This window comes from Alosa sapidissima, chromosome 20, assembly GCF_018492685.1.
Source record: "Alosa sapidissima isolate fAloSap1 chromosome 20, fAloSap1.pri, whole genome shotgun sequence".
Taxonomy (NCBI): Eukaryota; Metazoa; Chordata; class Actinopteri; order Clupeiformes; family Clupeidae; genus Alosa; species Alosa sapidissima.
This window is the reverse complement of record NC_055976.1, coordinates 14,654,473-14,676,626: the sequence shown is the minus strand read 5'-3', so window position 1 is coordinate 14,676,626 and position 22,154 is coordinate 14,654,473. Positions and strand designations below refer to the sequence as shown.

General features: G+C 43.4%; 2 protein-coding genes across 4 annotated transcripts; both read right to left on the bottom strand.

Annotated features, from left to right (window-relative positions):
- Positions 1 to 928: 928 nt before the first annotated feature.
- thoc3 (THO complex 3) lies at positions 929 to 13,072 on the bottom strand. Of its 2 annotated transcripts, XM_042075003.1 has the most exons (7): positions 12,857 to 13,053; positions 12,177 to 12,333; positions 11,786 to 11,990; positions 6,116 to 6,277; positions 4,062 to 4,162; positions 2,366 to 2,464; positions 929 to 1,178 (listed from the first exon to the last, which is right to left on the bottom strand). In XM_042075003.1, the coding sequence occupies exons 1-7, from the start codon at positions 13,034 to 13,036 to the stop codon at positions 1,135 to 1,137; spliced, it is 948 nt and encodes a 315-aa protein (XP_041930937.1). In that variant the 5' UTR covers positions 13,037 to 13,053; the 3' UTR covers positions 929 to 1,134. The 2 variants fall into 2 exon arrangements, with proteins under 2 accessions (XP_041930937.1, XP_041930938.1); XM_042075004.1 differs by having other exon boundaries at positions 929 to 2,464; positions 12,857 to 13,072.
- Positions 13,073 to 16,517: 3,445 nt separating this feature from the next.
- npy7r (neuropeptide Y receptor Y7) lies at positions 16,518 to 21,532 on the bottom strand. 2 transcript variants are annotated; one of them, XM_042074618.1, is made up of 2 exons: positions 21,365 to 21,532; positions 16,518 to 18,728 (listed from the first exon to the last, which is right to left on the bottom strand). In XM_042074618.1, the coding sequence occupies exon 2, from the start codon at positions 18,668 to 18,670 to the stop codon at positions 17,540 to 17,542; it is 1,131 nt and encodes a 376-aa protein (XP_041930552.1). In that variant the 5' UTR covers positions 18,671 to 18,728; positions 21,365 to 21,532; the 3' UTR covers positions 16,518 to 17,539. The 2 variants fall into 2 exon arrangements, with proteins under 2 accessions (XP_041930552.1, XP_041930553.1); XM_042074619.1 differs by having other exon boundaries at positions 16,518 to 18,725.
- Positions 21,533 to 22,154: the final 622 nt, after the last annotated feature.

The following is a 22,154-nucleotide window of genomic DNA, read 5'->3' as shown; positions in this document are numbered from 1 at the left end:
GCAAAATTATTTATGCACATATCTAAATAGTATCTCCATAGAGGAAGAGTCCAGGTGCTACAGTGGCCTGTCTGCAGTCCAGATTTGTCAAATTACATGCATAATGGAATGAAAAACATGACTAAGAATACCCCATACTGTTGAGCAGCTGAAATCCTGTATTGGGGAGTAATGGGTCAACATTTCATTCTCAAAACTCTAAGAAAAATGGTCTCCTCAGTTCCTAAACATTTACAGAATGTTGTTAAATGAAGAGGTTAAGCAGCACAGTGGTAAACATGATCCCGTCCCAACTTTTTTTGAAACATGTTGATGGCATCAAATTCAAAATTAACAGATATTTTTCATTAAATTGTCCAAATTTTCATTTTCAACATTGATATGTTGTCTATGTCCTTCTTGCTACTATATATGGGTTTACGAGACTTGTATATTATCACATTCTGTTTTTATTTGCATTTTACACAATGTCCCAACTTTTTCTGTTTTGGGGTTGTACATAGTGATCTATTATCTCGAACATAACATGGTTAGGTGGAGATTAGGTGTTACGATAGCAATGTAAACTGATAAAAAAGTGAACCATTGACACTGAAAATCCAACTAAGGGTTAAACTCAAAGTTAGCTAACCCCAAAATCCTACTTTGTGTCACAGGCCCCCAAGAATGTGTTACTGGAGGAAATGACTTCACAATAGACTCCAACAGACCCCCAGTGTGTGTGTGTGTGTGTGGTTGGGGGGGGGGGGGGTCGGGGTGGAAGAGGGAGAATTGATGCGGTACACTGCAATACCATTACCCTACTGCCCAGAATAAAGACTATAAAATTCAATAAAACAATATGTTGACATCTCTATTGGCAGGCAGAGGGCTATGGAATGATAAAAAGCTGACAAGACAAAGCATCATATAAGAAAGAAAAATAGTCCACAGTTTTCACATTTTAATATAAAAAAACAACACCAGAGGTAAAAACAAAGCTCTACAACTCCCCCTTTGATTTGAGAGGGGAACCACAACGGAATGTAGCCCGAGGACACAATCCAGTAAAATATGCAATATCACCCTCTGCAGGTCATCAGTGGGAACACGACAATCCCTTATTGGACCCTTTCGGTTGTTGATGTACCTCCACTATTCTGGCCTCAGCACGGTCTGTCCTACTACTACTAGTCGAACTGAACAGCAGAAGGGGAAACAATGGAGAAAAAATAAAATCAAGAATAGGCAACCATCCTCAATAGTGTGCAATGAGTCATAGTAATTTCATTTGGCCCTTACAAAGCACTGGTTCCCATCTTGTAACCCCATCTGATAAACTGATAAACGTTTCATGTTGACAACAAAATGTATTCTGACCAAACTAGCAGAAGGTGGGTGTTTGTGGGGCAGTGGGAGATCAATTTACTCTGTTATTCAAGATATACAAAAATATTTCAAGAGTAGCATTTCATTCCCAAGTTATCATCCTGAGAGGTGGACTGGCAAGAACTTGTAAATCAATTGTGTCTGTACTGCAAAATACAACCACGACTGTATCCTCTGACTTCTCAACTATACATGATTTACTCTAACAGGTAGACTACAGACAGTATGAGAGACCATACAACAGACATACCCCCCCCCCCCAACAGAACACTCTGAGGGCTCTTTGTAGAGATGACTGAATCTGCAGAGGGCAACAAGGGAGTGATGTCAGCACAGTGACCAATCAGAATTAATAATGGATAATAAAAATGATCAAGTCCAGTACAGTGATGGCTGATGCACTGTAAACGTATAACTGGCCAGGGTCGTTATCCATGCCTCTCACTGTTGTACCAACCAAGGCCTTGGAGAGTTATGTAATACGATGCCACAGCGTGGATGTACAAATGTGAGTGTGTTGTGAATGATCAGTTTGTTTATAAAGGAGTCTGACCACATTCACACAAGAGAATGGAGACTCTTTTGTACTCTGTGTGTGTGTGTGTGTGTGTGTGTGTGTGTGTGTGTGTGTGTGTGTGTGTGTGTGAGAGAGAGAGAGAGAGAGAGAAAGAAAAGAGATAGATACAGAGAAACAGAGAGAGAGAGAGAAAGAAAGAGAGAGAGAGAGAGAGAGAGAGAGAGAGAGAGAGAGAGAGAGAGAGAGAGAGAGAGAGAGAGAGAGAGAGAGAGAGAGAGAGAGGTCAACTCTGTTCCTCTGACCTCTGTTCTAACTTGGGCTGACTCTGTGTGTGTGTGTGTGTGTGTGTGTGTGTGTGTGTGTCTGTGTGTGTGTGTGTGTGTGTGTGACAGTGAGAGGAAAAATGGCTGATTCTTCAGGAGTCATTGGGCAGTCCAAAGAGCTTAACAGTGCCAGCTTCTCTGTTGCTGTCGTACTTGCCCTCCTTGTCGTCGCACGCGTAGGCCAGCAGGGGGCGCTTGGGGTGCCAGGCCACCGTGAACGTGGGGGACTCACACTGCACCTCCCACAGCTTCTCTCCTGCAGGAGTAGACACACACACACACACATACACACACACAATTATACATTAAACTTTACACACCGAAAACATAGTATTCACAGCCCTACTCCAAAGGAGATTCAGGCACCGTCTGACAGAACCTTAGGAAACTGTACACAGCTACTATACTGTACACACACACACAGACAGACAGAAACCCTTTAGGCTCATTTACGCTCAGGGGTCAGTACGGATACAGACTGAGCCTTCTGTCTGTACTCAGTGTTCCTTTTGTACATATTTTGCCACATTTTCTGAAATCATAGAGATATGGACGAAACAGTAACATTTGAAACTGACAAAATATTTGCACAAAAGGTAGACATAATCAGGTCATACACTGGGCCCATTGCTTTGGAAAATTACTGATTGTTAAGCATGTCATTTTTATATTTCCATACATATGCCAGTGTGTGTGACTACTGCCATACAACCTGTTTTAAAGAAAGGAAAGAATGACTGTACCACAGAGGGCTATAGCCTCAGGAACATTGATCACATAAAGCAGTTTGTGTACAGAATCCAAACAACCATCTAATATTCTCATTTTCACGGCCCAAGTGATTTGGTTCCCATCTCAGCATCCATATACCACTTTTACATGCCCTGTTCCTAATGAGATGAGCGCACTCACGCACGGACACACACGTTCACTGTTTGTGATGCACTGAATTGCCATGAATATGGGATTTTATGCTTATGTATGAATCGATTTGACACACAAGACATTTGTCTGGTTGCCTACAAAACAAAATACCATCTTAATCCGATTTATGTGAAAGCATCCACCATCTAATTTAATACATCAACACAAAGTAATTGCATCTATATCTCACAATATGTCGTCTCTTTGGCTCAGGGTTATGTCCTCAACAGTGCTCAGTGATCCTTTCACTGACAAGGTGAAAGCAGCCTCACCAGAAAGCATAAAGCATGATCCGACATTCCCTGTAGCCAATGTGAAACTGACCAATCAATCTTGAGAACCTGTGACCTTCACACCAGTCCTAGTTAACTGCAGTTTGCCCTCAATAAACTGGACAAAGGTGGACATTTCTAGCATGGCTTAAGACTGGAGTATTTATTTACACTATATTCAGGTGTATTGATAACAGTGCGCTCCTGAAGCAACATGCCATTGGGGTGGGATTGTGTTAAGGCTCTTCTCAAGGCCCGTCTTTTGAATGTGCGTGCACATACTCACACAAATTGGCACACATTCTCACACTGACACTCAGTGTATTGGATTTTTAAAAGGTCATTGAGTTAGACCTATAACCCCACCGCCCACACTCCCCCTCCCCTCCCCCTGGACAAAGGTGAGCACTTCTTAGCATGCTTGAAACTTTCAGCATGCTTTTTTTTTTACTGCACATTCAAATGCATTAACAAAAAGAATGTGGAAAAACAAAACCTACAAAAATATTCAGGGCAACTACTATTTCCATAATGAAGTACTCCCCTCTCCGTCCATGCTCTGAGAGCCGTCCACGCTACGAAAGCCCTTGCTTGGGTCTGTACAGACGGGCTATAGCGGAGTTGAACCTGCCGCCCACGCTCCCACACCCCTCTCACCTGTCTCCACCTCAGCGATGTCGATGAAGTGGTCCTCGGACGCAGAGGCCAGCATCTTCCCATCGTGGCTGAAGCTGAGGGTTCGCACCGGCCAGTCCAGTCTACAGCACCACAACATCACAGCAGGATCAATACGAGGGAACGGGAGGAAAACAATCAATAACCTCGGAGCACTTACACAGGGGCATTCTCAGGAGAAGAGACGAACTTTCTAACATGTAAACAACCATGAGTGTGCAGTCACTGATGAATGCATAGGCAGCTGTTGAAATTGTGTTTGATGGGCCTGTTGATTTTATAAATTCTCTAGTCCTTTTCCTCATGATCATAGCACTATTTTTGACACGTCTTATCTATGGCTTATCTATCGGCCTCGCACAACTAAAGTGCAACATATGCAAAACCGTTTAGCAGGGCTAGCGTCTCTGCCAGCATACTTTTCAAGAATCAGCTCGAAGCAGCTGTCTAGCCATCATTCGTCATACGCAACTATAAAGGCATCATGACTCACTTTCAACGGAAACAATCATCAACTTGCACTTAATGCGCATAAAAACAATGAAGCTCAGAATAGGCAATAAAATGATGATACACCTGAAACCTCTTTTTAAAGCCTTCCTGTTTGGACAGCTCTAAAGATGGCATGATTTATGGAAGCTGTTCCGAAACTATTGGAGCAGCAATAACTTAGTTTGATGACTACCCACTTAAAGTTCTCGCACCAGCCAAGCAATTCATCACATAAGGAACTGTACCTGCTGTGATCAACAATAAATCATCAATATAGGCATGGCTGAGGAAGGATCCACATGAAAATACAACGTGTCAAGGGAATCGCTAGAGGGGGATTAAAGGATGTATGTTCTCCAAGAGAGTTTCAAGGGCATGGCTTTGCTATTCACTGACACATACAAGGGCTGCAAAAATTAATGGGTTAATCGATAACTTGTAAACTATTGAATTAATCACTATTTTGGTAATCGACTTATTGGTTTAAGTAATTTTCTTAAGAGATAAAAACCTAATTTCTCGGATTCCAACTTCTTAAAGCTGAATATTTTCTCTATGGGAAAACAAGGCATCTGAAGACATCATCAAGGGCTTTGGGAAACACTGATCAACATTTTTTCTGAATTTTCTAATAGTTTATCGACCAAACAACTAATCAAGAAAATCCCCATCAGATTATTCTATTATGAAAACGGAAGTTAGTTGCAGCCCTACATTATACACATTTGTAACCCTGCAAGGCGAAACCAGTTGTTTTTCACACAGTGCTATTTTGAGAAAATCCACGATAAACAAACGTACGGGTTAAAATGTCGATTTTCACGTTTTAGCATAATTCGACAGTATACAGTCTACACTTTCACATTGTTTCAAATTTCACGGATAAACATACGTTTTGACTGTTAAACTCTGACTTTATTTAGGTGAAGATTCAACACATTAGCAGTCATTCCATTTGTCCACGCCGCTATAAGGTTTTACGGTAGAGCTAAAACTTACTCATTAGCCTACTCGTTACTCAATGTGTCAACTCTCTATCGTTCTTCGCAGATGTAACCGAAAATTAAAAGTGAAAGACTTGCCTTTCAGGGCAGGAACGGTCAAAAGCACGAACTTCCTAGCGTCATTTTACGGACAAGGAGAAGTTTTCCATTAACGTAGCGCATTTTTAAAAAAAGGTGATTTTCTCCTCTGCTGGCGTATGGTGACAGGAGAACCATGCCAACTTTGGATGCGGTTATCTTAGCGATACTTTTAGCAATACCTATTAGCAATGGTTTTGCCTTGCAGGGTCACATTTACACTATTCTTCACTTGAACAAAGGGGAATCCTAATTGTACTCTAACTCTGTGTGTTACTTGTAAAGGTAATATGTTTAACGTTGTAGTTAGAGAAACAGAAATGTTGGTGTGTTGAGTTAGAGTTGATGGAAGAAGAAGTCTCTCTCTCTCTCTCTCTCTCTCTCTCTCTCTCTCTCTCTCTCTCTCTCTCTCTCTCTCTCTCTCTGAAGTGTCAAGGACAAAAAAAGTGTGTAGTTCCTCACCGTGAGAAGCACCGCACACACACTAGCTCCTCCACATCCCATAGGCTGACGAGGGCATCTGCGCTGCCCGTGGCGAAGTACTTCCCTGTGGGGTCGAACTTGATGCAGATGCAGTTGGAGGGATGGGCATTGATGGACTGGATGGGCTTGAGCTCAGGGTAGCTTCAGACAGAAGACACATGGAGACATGATGAGCAGGAAGGCACCAGCTCAGACAAACAGCACCACAACTAATGGCACTCAGCAGTGATGCGCGGGTCAGGTTTTTTTTAACCCACGCCCGACCGACCCATTTTGGAGAACCAATCCACCCGACTCGACAATATATGCATTTAACATCGACCGGAATCCGACCCACAAATTCCTAATTTCAACGATAAGTAGGCCTAAAGTGGTTAAATCAATATCATGTAGTCACTGAAGCTTAGAGAAAGCACTCATAAAACGCAATCGCAAATTAAGAAAACCGGGATGATTTTGGCTGCACAACTGCAACTTAGATTGCAAGATCGCAATCGCAAATTAATAAAACCAGAGGGGTATTTCACAAAGGCAGAATTAAGACATCCAAGATTAGTGATAAAGCGAGGTTTGACATAGCGTTGTCTGGTCATCTGGTCTGGAGTAGGAGCGACTATGTCAAGCCAGGTGTAAGTCATTCAGGATGTGTGCGCATTCTCGTTTCTGCTCCAAAGTGCCCACGGTTGGAATAAAATAGTTGGAAAATAGAGTCATTCACACAGAGTGAACAACCACTTTTGATATAGACTAACAATGAAGTAAAGTTGTACTTTTTGGAATGGGGAATCATGGCTATTTCTGTAAAACAGCATGAGTAGACGTGTTAGACCAACTGAATGCAAATTTACACGTGTGAGTGCATCCTTGTCTCGGCACGCAACATCATTAAGAAAGCGCTTGCCACTGCAAAGATGCACATAATATGATATACCTTAACATTATATTTGAAAACACCTTTGCAAACTTGCCCCTCCACTCCCAATCAACTACAATAGGCTATTCATCAAACGTCTATCAACAAAAGAAGCAAACAACGAGTACCTAGGCCTACGTTAGTAATTATAAGGCTATCACAATTAAAATAATAACCATATGGTAGTAGGCAGACAATCTGTTCTGTTTTGCAAGCAAATACATTTAGCAAATAGTATATAAATGGATTAAAGCTCCTTAAAAATTAGTACGGAGGTCTGATTTGAATGACAGCTAGCTGAACCAATAAGACAACATAATTACCATTACTTAGCTTGGCTGTTAGCCTGGGTGCAGAGAATAAATCCCCACGGTAACTTATGTGCCATCTCTTTTGTGAAATCAAGACAAGGCTAAATTCATCCAGGATAACCAAAAAATCCCAGCTTAATCCTTAATCTAGGTTTTGTGAAATACCCCCTAGTGTAAACATCTGTGGAGTGTGGTAACATGTGCGGACATAACTCACGCAACTTCTTTTTTTTTTAATCCAAGAGTGAGCTGAGCAGCAAGGACGTTGCCAGATAATCGTGATTAGGATCTAAGTGTTATCCGTTCGCTTACATTAGGTGTTTTATGAAATAGAAGCTAATTTAGGCCATCATCTGGATAATTAGAAACACACAACTGTTTAATTGTATTATTATTAGACAACAACTGCAGTGAGTTGGGAGAGAGAAAGCAAGAACACATAGGCTACTACTAGCCAATCCTCTCTAATTGTTAGAATTGGACTCTGGGCGCTTGGGGAACAGCTGAGGGAGGAGGCTACTTGAAACTGTGAGTTTCGGTCGGTGTGAGCGAGCGGACTTTCAGTTGACAGTAATTAACACCCTTTTGAACAATCTAAGCTGTGCGAACATCAGAGGGCGGTCTACGCTGATGCATCATTAGTGAGATAGGAGGACAGCTGCATGCAATTCCTAGCAGCATAAAATTAGTGGCGGCCGCTGAAGCGTCAGCATAAGTGGCAGCCCTCGTTTCAGCCAGCCGCGGTTAAGACGGACGCGGTCAAGACAAGCAAGTTTACCTGTGCAAGTTCACCGAGCACAGGCACCGACAAAGGCAAAATGTGCCGTTCCACCATATCTGTTATCACCGGCCATTGCAGAAAACGGCATCATGCCAAAAGGGGCAGAAATCGCCTTAACCTTCAGGAACTTAAACGGTCCTCACCGACAGAAACCTCCTTCTCCATGGGCTTGTGGAACTGTCAATCCGCAGTCAACAAAACGGACTTCATAGCTGGCTATGCCAACCACCTTTCATTGGAACTCCTTACTCTCACTGAGACTTGGATCAAACCAGAGAACACTGCCACCCCGGCTGCACTCTCCACTAACCTTACACTATCCCACACCCCTCGCCTATCTGGACGAGGAGGCGGGACGGGCCTGCTGATCTCCAACAAATGGAAATTCACCCCGCTACTGCCTTCAAACAAATATGTCTCATTCGAATTCCATGCCATCACAGTGATCGCCCCAGCAAAACTCTACGTGCTGGTCATCTACCGCCCTCCAGGCCAACTAGGCGACTTTATTGACGAACTTGACACTCTGCTATCCTCCATCCCTGAGCATGACTGTCCGCTTCTTGTTCTCGGTGATATGAACATCCACTTAGACGCCCCAGGCTCAGCGGACTTTTTGGCCCTGGTCCACTCCTTTGACCTCGAACTGGTTCAAAGCCCACCGACTCACAAAGCTGGCAAAGAGCTTGACTTGATTTTCACTCGGAACTGCAGCACAGACACCCTCATGGTGACGCCTCTCCATCTTTCTGACCACTTCTTCATCCAGTTCAACGTCAGCCTGACAGAACAGCCTCCGGCTCCTCAGCCGATGGTCACGTTCCGCCGCAACATCCGGAACCTGTCTCCAACGCACTTCTCCTCTGTGGTTGCCTCCGGTCTACCTCCACTCAACACCTTCTCCTCTCTGGAGGTTAATGAAGCCACTGACTCGCTCTGCTCCACACTGACCTCGTGTCTAGACGAGCTGTGCCCTCTTACCACAAGGCCAGCTCGATCCAAATATTCTCATCCATGGCTAAATGATACCCTCCGATCGCAGCGCACCAAACTCAGAGCCGCGGAGAGGAAATGGCACAAATCCAAACTAGCTGACGACCTCAAAAACTACCAGACACTCCTGACCTCCTTCTCAGCCAGCATCACTGCTGCTAAGACTGCTTTCTACAATGACAAAATCAACAGCGCTACAGACACTCGAAAACTTTTCTCAACCTTCAAATCGTTACTCAACCCTCAGCTGCCTCCTCCTCCATCCAGCCTTACTGCAGATACCCTCGCCTCATTTTTTACAAACAAAGTGGTGGCAATCAACAGTCAATTCTCTACATGCCCACTCAACGCATCTGACTCAGATACCGCACTCCTACAACCTCTAGGGACTGCTGGAACATCTTTTTCAGCATTCACGCCTCTCTCCGAGAGTGAAGTGTCCAGACTCCTGACATGCAGCCGTCCTACCACATGCTCGCTGGACCCTATACCTACGAGCCTACTTCAGTCCATCAGCCCGACCGTCACTCCAGCTATCACACATGTGATCAATGCCTCGCTAACCTCCGGCACATTTCCAACAGCGTTCAAAATGGCCCGGGTAACACCGTTACTTAAGAAAGCTTCTCTCAACCCTGCTCAAGTCGAGAACTACCGCCCTGTCTCACTACTGCCTTTCCTATCCAAAGGCATTGAACGAGCAGTCTCCAAACAGGTCTCTGACTTCCTTTCACAGAACAACCTTCTGGATCCAAATCAGTCTGGGTTCAAAAGCGGCCACTCTACCGAAACGGCTCTGCTGTCTGTAACAGAAGCCTTAAAAGAAGCCAGGGCGACCGCTCGATCATCAGTACTCATTCTGCTTGAGTTCTGCTCAGTGCTGGGCCCCCTCCTCTTTGCTATCTACACCACCTCCTTGGGACAGATTATCCGTTCGCACGGCTTCTCATACCACTGCTATGCAGACGACACACAGCTCTATCTGTCCTTTCCACCTGACGACCCCCTGGTTTCAGCACGGATCTCAGATTGCCTTTCAGACATAGCTACATGGATGAAGGCACACCACCTCCAGCTGAACCTCTCAAAGACTGAACTGCTGGTCATCCCAGCTAAACCTACCATACACCACGACATCAACATCAAATTTGACTCCCTGTCTGTTTCACCGACCAGGACTGCAAGAAATCTAGGAGTTGTTCTCGACAACCAACTAAACTTCTCAGATCATGTTGCCTCAGTCGCCCGGTCATGCCGTTTCGCACTCTACAACATACGGAAAATCAGGACTTACTTGACTCAAGATGCTACCCAACTTCTGGTTCAGGCAATAGTCATCTCACGACTCGACTACTGCAATGCCCTCCTGACAGCCTGCGCAGTGAAACAACTTCAGATGATCCAGAACGCGGTGGCGCGCCTGGTCTACAACCAACCCAAAAGGGCACGTTACCCCGCTGCTCATCCAGCTACACTGGCTACCTATGGCGACCCGCATCAAATTCAAGTCTCTAACGCTTGCCTACAAAGTAGTCTCCGGTTCTGCTCCCACCTACTTGAATGCCCTCATACAGACTTACACTACCTCCAGACCGCTGCGCTCCTCTGACGAACGACGTCTAGCTCTACCACCGGTACGCTCAAGCCAATCCAAACTTTTCTCATCTGTTGTTCCTCGTTGGTGGAACACACTGCCAGTTCCTACAAGGGCAGGGACATCCTTTTCCACTTTCAAAAAACTCCTGAAGACCCAGCTCTTTAGAGAACATCTACTCTCATAGCAACACTTACAACAAGTCTTACTGATCCTAGCACTCACCAGCCGTTAAACTGACAAGTAACTGTTAAAATACAGCACTCACCGACGCACTTATTCTTACTGTACTAATGTGTTTTTTTTAAACTGTCCTAAAATTGTGAGAATTGTTCTAAAACTTACTGTTTACCATGTTGTTAGTCGCTTTGGTTAAAAAAGCGTCAGCCAAATGTAATGTAATGTAATATTATATGTCAGTGTTTCCCATACATTGACATATTTGTGGCGGCCCACCACAATATCAACATTGACCACCACACAATGATTTTCCAGGTTGTACTAAACTGTGCTTAAATCTGGTTAGCATCATAACCACGCTGTGCTAATTTGTTAAAAACTGTTGCATTCAAGTTAATTCTGCAAACCAACCACCACAAATGGAATTCTATTCTGTGGGAAACACTGTATGTATAGGCTTTGTCCCCTCCAATTGGGGTATTTTTGTATCCAATCAACTCTGCATATGAGACAGAGACGGAGAAGGAGAGAGGAACAGAAGGGGGGAAATCTCACTTTAACCTACCGCACATGCAAATGAATATGTTAACCCAGAACGTTGCTATCTAGCAAATTTGACCCCACCCACCCACAAGCCGCGTTACCTACCTGGAAGTCTCATCCGCACCCACCCGACCCGCGGGTCATAATCCAGCCCGCGCAACACTAGTGCTCAGTACTTTTTTTCTACCTGTTGATAAGTCATTGATCAGTTTTATAGGGTATATATGAATCAGTGAATGCTTTTGCTCTGCAAAAAAAGATATATATTTGAAAGCAGTGTGTGAAGGGGATTAGTGAATCAATAATAGTTTACCCCAAACTCACTGACTTTTACCTTAAAATGTTGATGCAGCCACTTCCGTTGGTCAAGAAAAACATATCGTTGTCATTGTTCCAGGAGATTTCATTCACCTCAAACTTAAACTGCTCTTCAGCTCTGGACCGATGAGTTTTTGCATCAATAAAAGTGACCACATCATCTTTGTTTCCGACAGCGATGGTCTGTCCATCTGGGCTCCAACATATGTTTATATTTTCACCTAAAGCAGAAGTGAACATCAGCTGTAAAAATCACTGAAATAATCATAATGATTGATAATAATTATGCCATAATGAAGCCGGTATTTATCTTGGGCATTACAAAATCAGAGGTACAAAAATAAAGACTGACATGATTGAGATTATGAATATTATACACATAATATTGATGATGAATAATGCCAAACCTTTCGTGCTGACTGTTGCAATGCATTTGGTGGTCCTGACATCCCAGATCCTGATGGTCTTGTCTCCGGAGGCCGTCACAAACAGATCTGGGTTAGTCGGGTGCCAGCACAGCTGATCTACACTATCTCCATGACCCCTGTAGTTGTTTTCCTTAACCTGTAGGGCCATCATCAGAGAGTTTAATTTATGAAATGCATTAAACAGGAAAATAATTATTCTTTTAGAATACACAAATATAATGTTAAATCATATCAGATACACTGAAAATATATGCATCATACCACTCTTTGGATTATGATCATGTGTTTTGTACCAGACTGTCCTTTCATTATTCTAATATTGTACATACCCAGGGGGCAAAACACCCGTGTTTCCTAAACCCCCTTGGTAACAATATTTTTTTCTGGCTAACTGAGCACATAAATTAGTATCCACATGAATGAACTGTGGCTAACGTTAACATGCCTGTCATTTAACCTAGCCTGTACACGCAGTTTACATGAAAATCCTCTGTGTGACCTTGAGCATCTGGCTACATGCCGCAGTGCATTAATGGCATTTTTTAAATCAACCAAAGCCATTTATCAACTGAATGTTTTGTGGAAGTTAAGTGTGATGGCTAGCAGCACCAAAGAGCTATGAACACAAGCCTGTATAACGTTAGAGAGGACCCACTTACCAGCCGGTCTTTCTCCAAGACGAATACACTCGCTGTTTTGTCGAAAGATCCTGACGCAAGTCTCCTGCCATCGCAACTCCAAGCAACTGAATGAACTTTAGCACTGTGAGCTGGAAATTCACGACTTTTATTGTTATTTTTAAAGTTCTCTTGCATATCTTGGTAGTACTGCGACGCCATGTTGGTTTCTTCTTCTGCTACTTTTTGTCGTTGTATAACTAATTTTGCCGGTTGCACATTTTACTGCCCACTAGTGGCACGGAGTGTTGACTTCATTCTCCGCATGCTTGCTGCCATAAATTACATGAATAGTCCATAAATTGGAGCATGAATGCGTATTTGATTATCATGTATGCATATTTGAAAAAAAGTAACATAAAAATTAATTCTGTGATCTTACCTTGGCCACAGGTAAGGAGGTAAGGAGATTCAGAAAGAATAAACCCAATACTGAGTCAGACGTTCAATCAGACTGCTAGCCAATACAAGCCAATAGTCAAGGGTCAAGGGTTCAATTCTAACATAATCAGTATATTGGATAGGTCGTGTAGTCCTTAATTTATTTAAATGTGTGTGTGTGTGTGTGTGTGTGTGTGTGTGTGTGTGTGTGTGTGTGTGCTAGGTGACCAGACGTCCTCTTTTCCCCGACATGTCCTCTTTTTGAGACCTAAAAAATACGACCACCAGCCGGAATTTCAATTTCGTCTGGGGCGTCATTAGACACTGTTCACTGAGGGTCCCCAAGTTCAACTTAATTGATTGCTGAGTAGGCCTACTCGTCACACAGATATCACACATATAACGTGGACTTCGTGGATAAGCGGAATCTTATAAGCTTTTCAATAATATAGTGCCAAGTTGCTGTGATAAATGGTTCGTAAGTAAATTAACATTGAATTTACATGAAATGTAATCATGTTTGCATTCTGCACACAACACACCCATTACTCTCTGTAAAATATCTCAGGAACTCTTCACTTAACACTTGGCAAACCATATATCACAATACTGCAGCCCTTTCTGAATACGAAGATATAAAGCATGCTTCCGTACAATAAGCGGTGCCCAAGTAATATCGCAGAAATATTCCCATAATAGTATATGGGAATATTTCTGCAAGGTCTCCAGCAAATTTATAATGTATTCTAATGTAAACTCTTTATGTCTGTACATCAATTTATGTGAATTGCTTAGCCATAGAGTATCCCACTATCATGGTTCTTATTCCAGACAAACTCACTTACACAGAATATATATTTCTTCTGGCATGCTTCCATAGTGACATTAATGCAAAAATATCACAAAAGAGTCGTAAATTATTTTTTTCTTGATAAAGCCTGACATGCAAATACAGACTGTCCTGAAAAAGGAAGATACAGCAAGTATGGCCATTACAATGACCAATGACTAAGCTTATCTTAGATTCACTAGCTGAACAACAGAGGTGCACTTCTGCATATTTTTATGGATACATTTAATTTAAATACATTATTTTTGACCATTTCTGAACTGTGAAACTGGTTGTGAACTTATTGCCGTATCATCATAACCATTCCGCCTGTGTGCATGGTTACAATTCTAAAGTGCAAAATAGACACCCCCCCCCCCCTCCACCCGGCTGATGAAGTGTCCACTTTTTCACTCCAATCTGGTCACCCTAGGTATCTGCGCATAGGTGCATGCATGTGTGTGTGCGATTGTGTGTGTTGAGAGTGGGCCTTGGTAATTTAATTTACCCAATGTTTTACCTAGTAACCTGGCTGTTATCTGGCTATGACTAAGCATTGTCACAGCCAGGTGACTCATGCATGAGATTGATGCAAGTGTGTGTGTGTGTGTGTGTGTGTGTGTGTGAGTGAGAGAGAAAGAGAGAGAGAGAGAGAGAGAGAGAGAGAGAGAGAGAGAGAGAGATTTGTCTGTCAGCTTATGCTTCCAGACATCATTGTGAATGTCCTTTTTTGCAAACACCGCACTCTCCCGTTTGTTTTCTGTGGGTGCATGATCCAGGAAACTTACAGAAAATCAAAGATTGGTCGGACTCCAAAAAACAAACGTTTCGGCCTTGTGGCCTTCGTCAGTATGTGAGACATCATTGTGAATAAATGTGTCAGAAGAACAGATTAGATTTTAAAACAAATCAATTCTGTTGCAATCCACGTAAACCCATCACAGAGAACAAATTCTGGAGCATGTTTCGTTGATAAATAATGGGTTGGTCACTCAGAGACACATGCGGAAAGGTGACCACTCTTCTCCTCTTGCACTTTTAAAATGAATGTGTTGAAAACTTGTGTTGTTTTTAACACATCTCTGTGTCCAGATAGGGACAACACAGTTTGTGTTGAAAATGAAACAACTTGCATTAAAAACAACACAACTTGCGTTGTTTTTTAACACATCTCTGTGTCCAGATAGGGACAACATATTAATTTTAAGAGTGTGGTATCATGCGGTGTCCATTCAGATTCTGACAGAATCTGTGGATGGCTGCTCTCTCTCACTAACCTGTCTGGTTGAAAGGCAGTGATGAACCTCTCTCCATATCTCCACCTTCTCTAAAGGAAACACTTTTCTTCTTTGAGAAGAAACCTGAAGAATTTGTTAGAACTGTTTTGTTAGGTCAAACGTAAGGTTTTGTCCATGGTGTGCATGGAAATATGCAGATAGATATGTGCCCATATGGACTAAGTATTTACGCTAGAAACGTAAAGTGAGAGGCCTCTATTATCATTAGCAACACCATTTTCATAAATCACCACTATGTCAGTGCCTTTGTTTTCTTCTGTAACGGTGTTGAGGCCTGTTTATCCGTTTTGAAGAGGACCACAGCACAGCTATTCAAGGTCCATGTCTTTCCTGCACCTAACTACAATTAGTAGTTTTCCATTTTGACCAATAGGTGGCAGAATGTCATCAGATATGTGTACCATGATAGCATACCTACACAACACACAAAACTGCATTACTTGTGCTTATGTGACCATCACTCATAGGCCCGCAATTTACACTTGACACATGGGAGACACATGAGAGAACTTCACTTCATATTGTTTCTGCTGAAGCAAGCAGAGAATAGGTCCCGGAGGCGTATTCTAACATCCATTGTGTTTAGTCTTAAGACTGTACGTGAAGAACACAATAGCTTTCCTTCTTGCCTTTATTTCCCAAACATCCCTGCTTAAGAAGTATGGGTGCATGACGCCTGAGCTCATATTGTTTCTTATGACTTATTCAATGCGAGTGAATAAATGGTTAATACGTTTGAGTCGCTCCAAGCACTACCATCTCAATGCCCACAAGACTCTTTCCTCCCCCCGCCGTACGTATCATGCCACTACACATCAGTGACAGCCTCTCGGAGTCACTAACTGGCTGCCAAACGTCTTCTTTTCCTCCAACAACAACAGTGCTGGCAGTAAATAATGCAGGACTCCTGTTTTGGAAGTAATTACTGCTTTTGTTTTAGCTTCCACTTCAGCAGAGTGTGGGAGTAGGAGAAGACACACACACGCACACACACAAACACACACACTTATAGTATACTGTAGCACACACACTTATTAAGTCTTCCTTGCATAATGTTGCTTTAGTGACTACATAACCAAAGTAAGGGGTGTTTTTGGTGTTTTTATATCAACTTGGTTTATTTAGATCACACAGACAGCTGGGAGGGCAAATGGAGGAATGCTTCACAATAAAGAGATATATAACACAGAGGCACATGTTGTTTCCTCCAGCAGATGATGCACACTCACAAACACACACACCCACAGACACACACACACACACAAACACACATACACACACACACACACACAGACACACACGCACACACACGCACAGAGATCAGAGAGCGATTTGATGACATTCATGAGAAGATATAGTCAATTTGTCAGATCCTGTCACTGCCACCGCTGCAGTCTCATCACATTTGTGATGCTGAACAGAGCCGCACATGAGGCATTATTCAACTCCCTGACTGAAGAACACACAGAACCGAACGTTAAAATACAACATATTTATAGATATATTCATATGTATTTAAGTACTTGTGCATTTCTCTTGCACATCTGCACTCTTTGCACATCTGCCATCAGTGCATTAAAAGTAGCATATGTAAATGTATGCACATGCAATATCTTGATATTATAGAATGATTTTTAGCGGCAGTTTATTGGCTTTGGCACATTTAATGATGATTTTATTACATTATGGTTAGAATGATTTGAAATCCAAATAGGTTTTGTCTTCCGTCCCATAATCGGACTTGGAACTAGAATATAGGCAACCCAAAATGTCATATTCTGCCAATACACCAGAATTGAACACCAGTGTGTATTTTTTCTTTTTGACTGCACCTCCTTTGGGGCACAAAACATAAAATGTACACCTTGTTCCAAAATGACATTATCCCCTCAAGTTCCTACTGGCATAAAAAATAAATGATTTCTTGTGCAACGAGTACGATGCTTCCCCTCTTCCAAGTTAGACAATTAGCTGTAGACAGCTTGTTGCCAACACACACAGCTGCTCATTCATTCTTTCTATGCCTTTGATGCCAAAAGGGGTACCTTCAGTAAACTCGCAGACCATATGGCACTTGCTCAAGAATAAATAGCCCTACTTGGCACCCTTCAAGGGTGCTTCCACACATTTGGAAGTTCAAGACAAGTTCAGCAATGTTCACACGGGAGTTGGTCGGTGTCCACCATGGTGGCCGTTTACAATCAGGCCCCTCTGCGAGCGGGTCTTGAAGGACCCTTCCGGGTGGATGGTGTCGGGCTTGTGCTCGCAGCGGAAGAACATGAGGAAGCCGTTGCGGTAGTTCTTGTTCATCCACCCGTAGAGGAGCGGGTTGGTGAAGGTGGAGCACATAGCCACGATGTGGAAGATGGTGTAGAGCAGCTTGTACTCCTTGAAGCGCAGCACCAGGTCCAGGTCACTGGCCAGCTGGAAAATGTGGAAGGGCAGCCAGCACAAGGCGAACACCAGAACCACCAGCACGAGCATCTTGGTGGTCTTCTTGCGGCGGTGGATGCTGTCGCCGCGGCTGGACGGGCTGACGTGGCTGCGGAGCTTGGCCCAGATGCATACGTAGGCGTAGCTGATGATGCCCAGAGGGATGACGTACTGGACGAGCAGCATGGCCAGGCTGTAGATGACGGCGTCGCGGTTGGTGCCGTTGGGCCACTTCTCCGAGCACACGGCCATGCGCAGGCCGATGGAGGGGATCTCCTCGCGCCGGTACTCGCGGAAGATGGCCAGCGGGCCGGCCAGCACGGCCGACGTCGCCCACGTCAGGCCGATGATGGCGAAGCTGGTGCGCCGCGAGAGCCGGCGCTCCAGGTGGAAGACGATGCAGCGGTAGCGCTCCAGCGCGATGACCGTCAGCGTCAGGATGGAGACGTGGACGCTCAGCGCCTGCGCGTACGGCACCAGGTGGCACAGCACCGCGCCGAACTTCCACTCGTCCAGCAGCGTGTAGGCCAGCGTGAACGGCAGGCAGATGGTGTCCACCATCAGGTCAGCCAGCGCCAGGTTGGCAATGAAGTAGTTAGTGACGGTCCGCATGTTCTTGTAGAGGATGACCATGTAGATGACCAGCGTGTTGCCCACCAAGCCCAGGAGGATGATGAGCGAGTAGGCAGCGATCAGCGCAACTTGGACAAGCAGGAGCTTGGTGATGTCGTCACTGAAGGTGGGCCGGAGGAGATCAAGGCTGCCGTTCCCCAGAAAGAACTCCCCGTATCGGGAGAAGTCGTCCCATCTCACCTGGCCTGGGTCCGTGCTGTTGACCAAATCCAAAGGGCTCATTTTGGGTCGCGTTGTGTGCACCTGGGTACGTCAAACGAACTTGCTCTTCAATTTCCTACTGAAAAAGAAAATGCAGCTTAGACATATACACAGACAGGCTTTAGAAACATTAATAATCTTCTCACATTTTTGTTAGAGGCTGTACTAACGCTGCAATGGCTGGTATAGTGTTTTGTTTTGTTTTTTTCTTTAGAATATTAATATGTTAATTGGGTCCATAGAGACATACATAAGCTTAACCCACATATATTTCTGTTTATTTTGCTAAAAGGAAGCATAGCCATGTGAGCTCTGTTATTCAGTCCATCAACATGTAAGACGCACATCTGAGCACACCTTTATGGTTGTGTGTTCTCATACTCAACAGTCATACACTTACTGTTTACATATATTTTTTTTTTATCATGAGTAACACTTCAGGCTCTGGTTACACTGTTGGAAGGCTTGAAAATGGATCATTGATCATTTGATCATTGCCTGACAAAAAGCATGGTCCGGTCTGATATTTTTATCCTACTGGAAAAAAGCATAGCTCAAACCTATACAGTATGTCGCACTGCAGCAGTATGGAAACTCATTTCGAGGAAAAAGTGTGAGGCAGAGTAGCGAAAGGCTCTGACTGTGGGGCCAAATGGAATGGGGCACATGGAAATGGAGTGGCCCAATGTTTTTTTTATCCTTTTCCCATGAATCTTTAATTGATGCATGACTTCCAGATACCCCCCCACACCCCCGGGTACCCCCCCCCCCCCCCCAACCCCCTCAATCTCTCATGGCGTGGCTTCAGACCTGTGAGGTGAATTTAAAGTGTGCACTGTCAGGAGGGGTCTTTCTCCAGCCGAGAAGGAATTAACTCTGAAGCGGCTGAGCAGCTTAGTGTGACGGAGGAAGAAGGAGAGCTGGAGAACTGGGGGAGAAGTGCCTCTACGCTGTGAGATGCGACCACTGCAAAGTGTAAACAATGAGTGGACCGTGATAATGAGCTGTTGTTGTTTTTTTTTTGTTTTGTTTTGTTTTTGTTTCTTAAAGTGGTTCAGGGGTAGGATGGGCAGGATCTTGCAAAGCTATTAAAGTTGTGCCGTCCTTCCCTCTCATCAGGTATTGTTTGGTTTCAAATGAATCGTGAAAGATTGCACTTGAATTAAGCCTACAGCGAGAAGACATGAGTTATTTACTCTCAGGCCAGCCTATTTGTTTATGAGCAGTAAATATTTGTGATGATGGGCAATTGGATTCCCTAGAAATTGCAAAAGAAGGTTAATGAGTTTTACACCACGGGGCACCACAGCAGGGCGAGGGATATAAATCAATTATTATGGCATTTCAAATCTAGACTCAGCAACACCATTCAATACTTTTTATGGAGAGGAGTTTGGAACAATATCACAGCCATGGCAATCACACTACTATTGAATGAAATACCTCACATCTGATCTAATATATGAAGGGTCTCTTCTGCCTGAGGAACCAGGACTGTGTCCAATAAAGTTTCAAAAGACCCAAAAGACTATATTTTGAGGAGTAAATGTGCTCTTATATAAAGGCATATGAGTCAGACGTCCTATATTATTATTTTTTGGGTGCCTGGAGGGACATCTACACACTCAGGAGAGATGATTAAGCTGAGGTTTGCGTTTGAAGCTATCTCACTATTCTTGCACAAAAAGCACTTACAACCATTTGTTGCCATGCAGCAGGTACTTTGCAGGCAATTACATTGTCATATTTGTCAATACTAATTGTTGGTCTCCCGTAACAACCCGAACCATAGGGGACAGTCCGTTTATGGATGATAGTGGATAATGGAGCATTCATACAAAGGCTAAAGATTTACTTTACCTTCAACAAACATATTGGTCATAATGACTTGCTAGCAGCACATGTCTCCAAACCATTAGCCTATGTATGTCACTGTGCTTCACTCCAAATTCCGTGGTGAAGAAGCGTTTGGGGAAACTCGGGTGATATGAATACTTTATATAAGCCGACCATCCAGACATCTCCCCAGTCGCTGCGACATGAGCTTTCAGTCTCTCGGATGCTGAATGTTCTCAGTGATACAGTCCTCTCTGAGAGGTTAGCTCCCCGAAGACCGACGATATTCACCGGGTCATTGACAACATCCGAAATGTGTCTGGCAACGGTCAGAAGGTGCGAGACCATCTTGCCATGAAAGTTATTCTCAGTGGGGTGCATTAGATTGCTTTTAATTATTGCATCATGAAATCACTTAGTCAATATAAAAATAACAGAACATCAACATTTCTCGACAGTCGATACTGAAGGAGAGAAACTGGCCAAGACCATGGCAATTGCCTCTTACAATTAGCTGAAGGTGCAAGCAGATGTGAAGCTCTCAGATTAAAGCATTTACTACAACATGAATTTCGAAAATTGCTCTCTCAGTGACTCATTTAGCCTACGTCTGCGTGAAAAATAGAGGTTTATCAAATGCAAACTTCAACTGAGCAACTTTCATCAATTATGTAAAATATATTACTATTAAAAATGTAAGTTGTAAAATTAGTGGAACGGATGAAGTTGACATGCATTAGGCCTACCTTATTGTATTGTATCAAATTGTTCTAAGAAGATTAATATAATGTCATGTAGCTGACAGTATGGCTTAAAACATGCTCATGGTAACTCCATGCAAATTTTCCATGTGAACCCCTCTTGCTTTAGTCAACTCACCTCCTCTTAGTTGATGCCTCTTGCAGATATTGGAGGGATGCGTAAAGCATTACGTTTGGATAGACGGCATATTCGCTCGTTGTTTCCGAACCCAAGTGACAGTGTGTTACTGGCGTGAGCGAAGGTAGGTTTGTGGTCGCGCACGGCGCATATGAGTTGCGAAGGATGCTGTGGGATAGGCGGCAGTCAGAGGAAGCGCATTGGCTCCCCAGTATATCGCAGATGCAATTGTGTCATAATTGCCTCAATAAATATCCGGTGTACTTGTCGGAGACGATGCCTGCTGCTTTTGTGCATCTTATTGATTGGCATGTCCTAGTCCCTCATCAACCCCCTCTCTCAAACATTATTGTTGTTCTATTATTCGCTCTTAAAATGGATATTAATTAAAGGAACAAAACAACTCAGGAGGAGGAGTGAAGAAATCACTTTAAGGCTTACCGAATTATGAAAATGAATCTGTAGTTGAAGTTTTTCAGCAATAGGCAATAAGCACATGTAGCCTACGTGGAGACAGCACACAAAACACAGTTGACCTTGGCACACACAGCAATATGATATAGGCTAAAATCTACCTAAATAGTTTTATTATGGACAGATTCCCCTATGAATTATTGCCCCTATATTCAGTGGAAAAGCCAGAACTTCTTAGGCAATATAAATGCCTGAGATGGTTCTTCCTTCTTCTTAGCTCTCTCCAAAGGAAAATGTAGGGAACCTTGGACCCACGTTTTACTAAATAGTGCGCTCATTTTACTAAATTGTGTTCTCAATTTAGTAATTGTGTTCT